This window comes from Gavialis gangeticus, unplaced genomic scaffold (assembly GCF_001723915.1).
Source record: "Gavialis gangeticus isolate Ggan-Ray unplaced genomic scaffold, GavGan_comp1, whole genome shotgun sequence".
NCBI classification, from domain to species: Eukaryota; Metazoa; Chordata; order Crocodylia; family Gavialidae; genus Gavialis; species Gavialis gangeticus.
Genome location: NW_017729016.1, coordinates 12,264,355 through 12,275,304, shown reverse-complemented (window position 1 = coordinate 12,275,304; position 10,950 = coordinate 12,264,355). Strand labels below are relative to the sequence as shown.

General features: G+C 41.2%; 1 protein-coding gene across 1 annotated transcript in view; it reads right to left on the bottom strand.

The window, feature by feature from the left end:
- The window catches only part of LMTK2 (lemur tyrosine kinase 2), a 71,513-nt gene that overhangs the window by 42,333 nt on the left and 18,230 nt on the right, over nucleotides 1-10,950 (bottom strand). Inside the window, exons 2-3 of the mRNA XM_019512883.1 lie at nucleotides 4,096-4,220; nucleotides 2,850-2,994 (exon numbers count right to left, since the gene is read on the bottom strand). Of these exons, the coding sequence (XP_019368428.1) occupies nucleotides 2,850-2,994; nucleotides 4,096-4,220 (270 nt within the window). The remainder of the gene's footprint in view (nucleotides 1-2,849; nucleotides 2,995-4,095; nucleotides 4,221-10,950) is intronic.

Below are 10,950 nucleotides of genomic sequence, written 5' to 3'. Positions count from 1 at the left end.
TTTTCTTTTTTTTTTTTTAAGTTATTTGAGAGATGTAGATCAGCGATTCTTAACCAAGGTGCCATGAGATCCTTTCAGAAGAGCTGTGGGGTGCTATGCAACATTAGCACTGTTAGGTTTGCAAACATGATTCACCAGATAAATCCGGAGATTTCAAATAGAAATTCATAGATTTAGTCTTTCTAAGTTATTTGCAATGGAAAAACTATTCTATTGCTTTTTGGTAGACAAAAAGAGTGAAAACTAAGAGCTGACATTTTCCAAGAAGTGTCTTGGCTCTAAAAAAATACTAAGAACCACTGATGGTAGAGCCATCTTTTGCTGTGGCCAGGAGGCTGGAGAGATTCCTTCTCACTTACAAAAAAAAAAGACTGGGAGATGGCACATGAGGTTCAGGTTTATAACCATTATTTCAAGTATAAGGTTCTTGAGGTTGGAGTATAAACACTGCAGGCAAGTATGACAGGCTAGGCTCACAAGTAAGATCCAGAGAGAACCCCAATAAAAGAATCCCTGATTGGCCCCTCACTATGATGGAGGTCTTCTTCAAACTCATTTTTGTGTCTATTAAATTTAGTCCTTTGACTACAAGGTCTTGGAAATATTTACCAGTCATCTACATGTGGAATACAGGAAGATGCATACAACCGATTCAAAAAGTGGAAGGCAATAGAAGTTATATACAATTTTGTGGGAAAGTAAGATTAAAGGCAAAGGAAAGAGAGCACAACATTAGGAAAGAAAGAACTGAAACTTCGTTTGGAAAAAAAATATATCACAAAAACACAGGAAAGAGAACTTAGAACATGCTGTCTTTTTTCCTACTACAAGAAACCAGAAGGGGAAGAAGAAATAACAGGTGGAATACAGCAAAAAAATAGGTCTCATTATATGCTGTACAACAGATATTATTCATTGATAATCAGTAAGTTGCACTAAATATGCTTAGTATTTTCTCTGCTTCTTGTTCACTCACTGTAGTAATATTTTTAAAGCTGTATTCTGGAAGTTATTAAATATAGCATACAGACAGCTGCTTATCCTTTTAAGTTTTAACTTCTTAAAGTTGTGTGAATTTGTGAGGATGGCAGCATAAGAATTTCATGTTTCTTACTAGGCTTAACCTAGTCAGATCAGTAGTGAGTGGATATCTTTTTCAAGCACTGGACCCCTTAACCCGGCTGCAGAAGCATGCTTGTTTGTACAGATGTGAAAGAAATTGACTGTCAGACTTCAGTACATCCCAGGAATTGCATCACCAGATCCTGACAAATTGAGATTGGGGAACCACTGATCCATTGCATAGATGGTTATCTCAGCCTTCCTTCAACAGGCAGATTCCAGACATGATACATTAGGACAGCTCCCATGGAACTGCTCTGATTCATCATGTCTCAGCTAAGAGATTCTCTAATCTGAGTCACAGTAAGATGACATAATTATATCATGCAAAAAAGCCTGCAATACATAGAGATAACACATGAAAACAAATGGCCTTAATGACATACCACCACTTTTTTTTTTCCCTCTTATGAAGACCTTCCTGTGCTCATGCAAGATAACCTGATGTTCCTAGACAGTTTCTGAATCATTTCTACTCCACACAAAATGTGCAAGCGTCTACTCTATTGTTGAACTGATGACCTGCAAAAGTTGTATACAAGGCCTTTTTGATTGATTCATGTAAAAATATCTGAAATCACTAATATCTACAATTCGCATTCAACTACAAGATGGTCAACCATTTAAAAAGCACATTCTAGCCAACATATTAAGTGCTTGGCAAAAGAAAGCTGTTGTGATATGGTTAAATACTCTATAACCACAGTATTTTAATAGAGTAACTGGTAACCTGAGTAAGACCATATTAATAAATAGCATAGGTATAAAATTGCACAGCAAACTGCATGTACAAATACAGGCACATTAAAGTATAAGTGAAGTATAAGGGCCATTTACTCAGTGGTTTTCTTTTTAAAAAAATCTAATTACCAAGTTCTTTGGTTCTCCTATATGAACACTTGCATTTGATCAAACGTATGAGAGATTATTTTGTGTTCAGAGTTATATGCATCTGAAATCAGTAATTCCATATTATAGACTAAATATGCAATTTGTGTAATATTTGAGATGTTTAATTAAATTAAAGGTACTTACTTTCTTTTATAGTTTCTGCTTTCCAACACATAGTTTAAAAAATTATTCTCATCCCATTGGGGCAGGGGGAAAAAAAAAAAATCAGGCTGATACCATCTCATATCAGTATCACATGTTTGTAGCAAGGCAAGTTTACAATGAGGATAACAAGGTTGTAACAAACATGGGTTCAGCTCAAATTTCAGGCCCTAAAGAAATTCCCTAAGTGTGAAGCACGTTCTTCCATATAAAAATCAACAGCCGAAGTCCTATTAATTTCATTGGAAGAAGATATAGCTCCATGGGACAGAACAATTAAAACAAATGCTGTAGCTGTCCAAATTAAATCTAGCAGCATGCATTTATTTTTCCACTCATATTAGTAAAATATTTGTTATAGAGCATAATTTTCTGAATTATATAATTATGAAAGCACCTTTTTGAAACCCAGTGTTTCAGCAAATTTGGGAAAAGGAAGTAAGAATACATTTAATCTACTATCAAAAATAATTGTTCTGGTTTCATAAAGTTGTGCTGCAATAAAGGCATCCCCCTTATTTACAAAAAAAATTTGCATGCAGTTTAGATAAACAGAGGAGTAATATCCAAAGTATTCAGTTATATCTCAATTAAACAGTAATTTCATATACTAGAAAGCAACCTTAATAGCTCTGGTCATCTTTGGTTTCATATTCAAAGTAGTCTCCCATTACCTGGAAGAGGCTGAAACTGCGACGGAGCTGGTAAAACAATATTCGGAACTGAAAGAGTGAAAACCTCTGCAGGAGATTGAACAGATGGAGTATCTTCTGCTGGGGGCGTAAAATCAATTTCATCCTCAAAATTATCTTCAAATTCCTGCAAGGGGAAAGATACTTATATAAAACAAAATGCAAGGAATCTTACTTTCTAAACTAGAAGGCCAAAGTATTACTTCTACACTTTCAGAGCTGAACGCAAACTTGACTACCTTAATCCCAGGTGTCAAACACCTCATAGTCTCCACTGTGGCATATTATAAAACTTAAAAAACCCAAACAAACAAAGACTTCTTAAGTTAAATTAATCTAATGTCTCTAAGAAAAAGAAAAGTGTAAGATAAGGTATCGTGTTAATATTAAAATGCACTTCATTTAAAAAAAAGACAGGCTTTCCGGAAAGGACCAATATTTCCAAAAACAAACAGCAGCAATAACTCTATACTTTCCCATTCTTTACTTTTAATATAAGCTGTGTTACAAGGTTGAAGTATTTCTTGTTTGATGAGCAAAAATAAGTTATCTTTCAATAAGATACTGCCCTTGTAATAATATGATTGGGCTAAATTCTCAAAGTAGCTGAGTTTTGTTTGCAATGATAAAGTGATTCCAAGCTTTCAGAAGTTAAAGTTAGTTGTATTTGAATACTTACCAAAACTTCTCCACTAGATAAAAGAGTAGCGCTATGGTTGACCTATATAACCTTCAAACTGCTTACTGATTTAAGCTACCTTATATCCTGTTATTACTTAAAATACCAATTAAAGAAACCCCAAATGGGCAATATGGAAAACCCTCATTTTATCAACAATTTTGAAAAGTTAAATAAAAAGTAAGATTACTAGCAAAGATACTTTACTCTATTAAGTTAAAATACCTTGCGAAAATATACACACTGAACTAAGCTGACCCCAGCTGACTTTCCTGCCCTTTAGACAGGGGACTTCACCCAATAATCTTGCAAAATCCCTTCCAGCCCTAACAGCTATGAAATCTATGAAGTTCTGTACTTATTCTCAGTCAGCGCTGCTCCCTAGCAGATAAGTGTAGAAGCTGTTTGTTTCAGGAAAGAAAATACAGTGATAAGAAAACTTTCTTAAACACTACTACCATGGAAAGATTCTCTGAATCACGTATGTGAGTTGCAAGACAATATAATGCACAAGATTATCTCTGAACCATTTTAAAATTCAGTGCTTACCTTGAAGTCTATCCCAGGATCTTTACAACAGGATACACAGTTCACAAGTAGTATTACCAGTACTACTAAAGTACATGTGGACAAAATCACAAAAGAGGAGGAAACTTCAGTTGCAACTGCTTCCCCTAGAAATTAATACAGGGGGTGTTAATCTTTTGAGCACTGTAAAGGTTTTCAAAAATACACATTGCCAACAACTATTTACTTTGTAAGACCGAGTTTGATCACTTTTGCTGATGATTCCTAGTCATGGCCAAATTATTAAGCTTCAGTTGGGGAAACAGAGGAGATGCTGGCAATTACTTTAAGACATTTACACGATGCTCACACATAGGAAGGGGCCAACATGATTAATTTCTACCAATGCTGGCAAACACATAACTGAAAAGTAGTGCACAGTCAGAACTGAAAACCTGTCCTAACAGTATCACAACAAAATTCTCATAAGCAATCCTTTCTGCTTTCAGAGATTTAAAACAATTTTGACAATTACATAAATAGATTCGCAATTCCTCTCCAGCAGAAATATTAATAAAAATATCTAAAAATACTGCCTGGAGTGGAGTTAGATTATCGTTACTTGCAGAACCACAGATGTGCATGGTATTTTACCAAATAAAATAATTAATTCCTTGCCAGAAGAGCTCAGTTAAGATGAGAACAAGTTAAGATGCCAACACAATAACCAGGAGTGGGAATCGAAGCAGGCATGTTTGTGTGGTTAGTTGGGAGACCAAGGCATACATCTTAAAAATGAGAGTTCCTAGTTTTTTTTTTTAATTCAATACGAACATAGATATTACATACATACTCAAACTAGTTCACAAGACTCAAGGAGTTAAGGAGTAACCTTGTGAATGTACCACCCAGTCTGCAGCCATGTGGGAAGCAAAGGATAGCAGTAATGCTGAAAATGATTAAGGAGCAGGAAAAACTAAATGCAGCAGTCAGCAGCCTACAGCCTGCAGGCTGGATTTGGCCCATGGCAGCATGGCGGATTGGCCTGGCATATCACCCCACTCCACCTGGTGCCATATCACTGATTTCCTCTAAAAGCCAGCTGTTCTCTCCTCCAGTGTCAGGTGCTGCTTACTGTCATTCCTTACCGTTACTGCTTAATGCCAAATTCACTCCTTCCCACTGCTCTTAGGGCAGAGATTAGCAGTGCACAAGGGAGCAGTGGTCCACTACTCTAAAAGGCTGCTGACCCCAACTTAAGATGTTTACATTGCAACTCATGTAAGGTAGAAACACTCAAGTTAGTTTTAAACCAGTTAAAGGTATAGCTACTAGGGGTGTGTGAAATGGGCCGTATTCAATTCAGATTAGGCCCGAATCAGGGACACTGATTTGATTCATTGATTTGGATCACTGTCCTGATTCAATTTGGCCACATCCAAATCTGAAGATTTGATGCCAATTCGGAGAATCAGCGATTTGTTCACAGACACAGCTTTAAATGTTTTTTCTATATACCTTAAGGTACCAGGCACGGCTCACGAACGCTGCAATGGTGGGACGGAGGGAGCATCCCACAGGAGCGTGGAGGGGCCCCCCACGTGCTCAGCAGCCAACCTGGGAGTGGACCGGAAGTACTTCCGGAAGTCGGCCAGAAGTACTTCCAGTCCACTTCCAGGTCCGCCAACAAGCACATAGGGACCTCCCCCGCCCCATACCGCTCCAGCTCAGCAACTGGCAACAGGGGGACCCTGGGTGGCCCCCCAAGACCCAGGAGGCACCAGTTACCGAGCTGGAGGTGGGGGTGCCCCGCATGTTCCCTGGCAGACCCAGAAGTGATTCTGGTCCACTTCCAGATATGCACTGAGAACCACCACCCCTCCCCCCCCCCACACCATGCATGTGTCCTTCCCCTGCCATGCGAGTATGGGGGCTGCATGCACGTGGCGGGGAGCACCAGTGATAGAGACTGCCCAGCAGCAGGGGCTGCATGCCTCACCACAATATGCAGCACTGGCTGGAGCTGTGCCCCATCAGGCACTAGCACCTGTGCAAGGCACAAGCACCCTGAGCACCCCCACCTGCTGCTGCTGCACTGCCACCACCTGCTGAGGATGCACACTATGGGAGGAGTGTGGGAGGGGCCCCAGACCCCTCCACCCTCTCTCACACCCACACACTGCCCACCCAAGCTCCACACTGCCATCACCTCCCTGGGCATGGGCTCCACAATGCCACCAGCCCCACACTCCGGCCCAGCTGCAGCTTCACCCCCATCCCCCAGCACTTCCCTACCTGCTACCCAGAGTGAGCAGGACACTGGGGAAGATGAGCAAGTCCCTGGTGGCAGCAGCCCCGCCTGGATGCTGCCCGCTGGCCAGGCTGCATGCACCCTTCCGCCCACAAGGGTGGGAGCAAGGTGCAGTAGGGTATGTTTGGGGCATGTGTATACGTGGGCACCTCACTCCCACCCTCATGGGTGGAAGGGCTGGGTGGGGTACAATTCATTGGTGGGCACCAAGGGCTGGATGAAAGTGCCTGGTGGGATAGAACCAGCCCGTAGGCCATATTTTTGCCCACCCCTACTTTAAACTGACACCCTAACTTGCCTTGTGGTAGCTTGTTTGTGTAACTATACCCTAACATGGGCACTGCATTGCCACAGCAAGGTGAACCACAATGTAGTGGGAAATGGGTCTTCTCAGCTTCCTGAGCTGCCTGCACCAACCTCCACAGTGCTTTGGCTACTCTGCTGGCAATGTCTGAACCAGCTAATTTAAAAGTGGACAGGGAGCATCTTTTTTGTTCTGAGACTATTTAATATACTGCTTAATAAACTGAGGTTCCTAGTACCACCATAGTACAAATATATTCTTGAGACACCAGCTATTACATGATTGACCAAAATCCTTATTGAGGGTAAAGCATTTGTTACAAGGAAACACTTTCACATGTAGCTCTTAGAGTTACAAACTGTAACACAGAAAGAGTATTTTGAGTGTTTCATCATAACCTAGTATTTTGCCTTGGTCCACAAAACATAAGAATGACACAGAAAAATGTTTACTTATTCCTACAGATTTTAAAGTTAATTCACTTGACAACTCAGAATCATTTCTTCCAAAAATCATAGATGTTTTAGGAAGACCAAACATTTTCTAGACATTAACAGCTTATGAAATATTATTAATGTAGCAATTATAAGAACTGTTGAGACGTTAAGAGACTACTAGTTAGCACAACGTGTTATGTCTGCATAATGTTTCTAGCTTGCTAATCTAAATAGATAATATGCACACTGCTATTGTGATTATTGCCCATTACTTAGGCACAAACCTAGAACACCACACTCTTACTCAACTACTGCTTTTTTGTCAGTTATGAAGCCATGAGAAGAACTCCCTCATATAGCAAGTTAATTATATGCACTGAAATAGTCTTCTACATAATATCTGTATATATTTTTAATTTGCAATAGTCAGGAGGTATACCAGCAATTTGGTCAATCTTTCTTGCTTTCCTGAATCAAATGTCCCTAATAAAAATGTATGTGGCATATGAAGTTACCCTCACCCTCATAACTCAACCTTTTTTTTCTGATTTCTAAGAGCAACAATATCAAGCCTTAATTTATAGTCAAGTTTACAGCCAACTACTATAGTACTGCTCTGCCTTCTGGTCCCGTGGCCCAGAGGAGTGGTTCAGGGCCAGTCCATAGGCCAGCCCCCAGCGCATGGTCAGTCTGCAGATGCAATCCAGTGCGCCTGCCCAGCTGCACATATCAGCTTGACCCCACATGCTAGACCTGATCAGATGTTGGCCAAACTGCATATTGTCATGATCCAGCACCCAGAGCCACACATCTAGCCTGTGGAGCTTTCCATGGCTCCAGATATTTGGCAGGCACTCCCCCACTGGCAAATTTCTAGATCCCTGGGATGCCCCAGGGGCTGGATGACATGGCCTCAAAGGCCAGAGGTTAAACACTACTGCAGTAATACCTACATTTTGAGAAGCGCTTTCTAGAGTGTATGTCATACTTTTATGCACGTTTACGTTGTACCTTAGGCCTTCCCACCTGCTTTCTGTACACGAATCTATTTCCTCTGGGATGCTGGAAAGCTTTTCGTAGCTCATAAGTAATTGCCTTTTTTTTTTTCCTCTCTCTCTCTCTCACACACGCACACCCACACACACTTTTTACCTTTTTCCTGATAAAACGAGACTGAAAATTATGCTGCTGGATCAGATACATGAGTCCACTCAGAGCAAAAGGTGAACAAAACGCTAGTTTAACTGGTAAGCTACCTCACCAGAACAGCACCGAGTGCACATAAATCCAGTCCTCTCTATGTTGAGAATAACCAATAACCAATGACAGAAAAATGGACCCAACCCACAAAGCCAAGGAGACTTCAGACATTTGGACGGCATGGAGTTTCATCCATGCCCATGCCTCTGCTGGGGCCAGGCAGTAAGAAGCTACACTGCACCACAGCCAAGGAGAAACAATGGGATAAAAAAGCAGCAGTAGTGGCTAGGTTGGAACATTAGCTCATCTCAGACCTGACTTGGAAACATCGCTGACTACGGCTGTAGAGTATAAGCAATTAGATGTTAAATCCATTTCAGCTGGAAGAATTATGGTTTAATGCAGGGTGGATTGACCGACTGATATAAAGTCTATTTAGATCAACAAGCAAAAAGCCTGATTTAACTCACTCATTTCTATTAACTTTCCCATTGTATTTTGCTTTGGTTTTTTTTTTAAAGGCATATTTTCATTGGTTGCTATGACAATTAAAACATGTTGATTTACAACTAAATACAGTTTTTATTGTACATTTGCTATATGTTTCCATGCAGCTCCTTAATCTGCTCCCTCTCCCTCCTCCATAAGACTCCTTCTTCCTGTGACATAACGCACCACACTCTTCACCCCCCCTCCCTCCCAAAAAACCAAAACCCTCCCACCTAACAACTGACTATTTCTGCTATTGCAACCCCCTGGCCAAGAGTGCTACAGTATTTTAGTTTAGAGAGACAAATAAGCACTTGAGAAGTCAGTGTCTGCATCTCTGAACATCTGCAAAAGGACTAAGAAAGGCCATTTAACTGAAGTACCCAAAACCATTCAGCAGCAAAGGGTTGGTTAGTTACTGAACAGATTGGTTGTTCTTCCATGAGCTGGAGAATAAGTCTCCACCATGGGTGCAGCACCATTAATAGTCATAATTTGAGAGCTGAGCTAATCAGAGCTCAGGTAGAGAGAATAAAACAGGAATTGATACTATCCAGGTGGGCTCAGCGGATAACCTTACATCAAGGAGTACACATGATGGTGTCTGTCTGCTGGAGTCAGAGGCCAGGTTCCAATACCTGTGATGGCTCTGCTGATCTTTTGCATCCAGTAGCATAGACTCTACATCCCTTGAAGAGTCAAGCCCCTAATACATGAAATATTGTGCCATATTTTTTAAACCTGACCTCAGAATTCAGATGTTTTCATTCTCATTCGTATCTAGAAGGAAATCTGTCTAACTCCAAAGTCAGCCTATACTAACTCTTAAACTTATTACAATCTATTGAAATAAATTGCATTAAATATTCAAGTAAAATATGTTTGCTGGTGAATCCTTAAAGTCAAACTACTGAAACAGTGAAAGCCTCTGACTAAGCACCTTGGGTTTGTTACTTTGCTACATCAGCAGTAGACTCCTTAACAGGTGCAAAGAACATTTTCTTAATTTCAGTTTAATCAACTGGTTCAGTTCAGTGACTAATTCATTCAAAATTGAATAATTGATTTAACGCTGCAAAAGCAGGAACACTTGCTTTCTTCCCCATTTATGAACCCACAATGAAAATGCGAGGGCATGAGATCTACTAATTCTAAAATTTAGAAGACTTGGTGATTGGAAACAGATTATATCTGTTCATTAGCTACAAATGCTTCTATTCTTAAATAATCAGATATACAAAGTTTTATTCAACAACATGTTGTGTTTATTTTAAAAGTAATTTGAGCTTCCTTTCACTGGAGAAGAAAAAAAACCTAGTAAACAAATGCAACATTCCCGCTTTATAACATAAAATGTACACAATAATATACAATTATTCAAACCCTTAATCTTTTATTGCTTAAGTATCAAATTAGTGTAAAGGTTATACTTTATCTTTGGCTAAGTATAGACATTTGGGGGCATCAGGGGAAAGTTAAATTGATTGAAAATGCATGCCCGGTATCAGGTAAGCCAGGATAGGAGGCAGCTAGCTGGGTGATTGGGAGTCTTGATTGAAAATGCATGCCCGGTATCAGGTAAGCCAGGATAGGAGGAGGCTAGCTGGGTGATTGGGAGTCTAGCAGACTGGAGGGGATCGGGGCCCACCAGGGGATAGGGAGCCAGGCACAACCCATGGGTGGGGTGGGAAGGCAGGCACAACCCGCAGGTGGGGTGAGCTGGCAGGCATGACCTGCAAGGGATAAAGGGTGGGGTGAGGTCCATCCCCCCAGCAAACCTTCACCCCTATCCATCCCACCTCTCCCCCCACTGGGACTTACTTGCTTGGTTCTATCAGCAGTGAACACCGATAAAAGCGGCTTCACCCAGAGCAGTTTGTGGGATGGGGATTGAGAGGTGCTGGCTGAGGGGGCGGCAAAAATTAGACAGTGCAGAGGAAGGGGAAGAGGGGGGAGTTAAAAGAGCAGCTCAGGGCTGCAGCCACTGGCTGGTAAGACTAGTGGAGGGGGGGAAAAGCGGGGGGAAGGAGCATGTGGGGGGGGGGCAGATCAAGGCCCCCAGGGTGAGGGATGGAGTAGGGCTGGGCTGAGGCAGGCGCTGCTCAGCTGGGCCAGGTGGACAGAGGGGGCAGCTCCCACCACTGCACACACCCCAG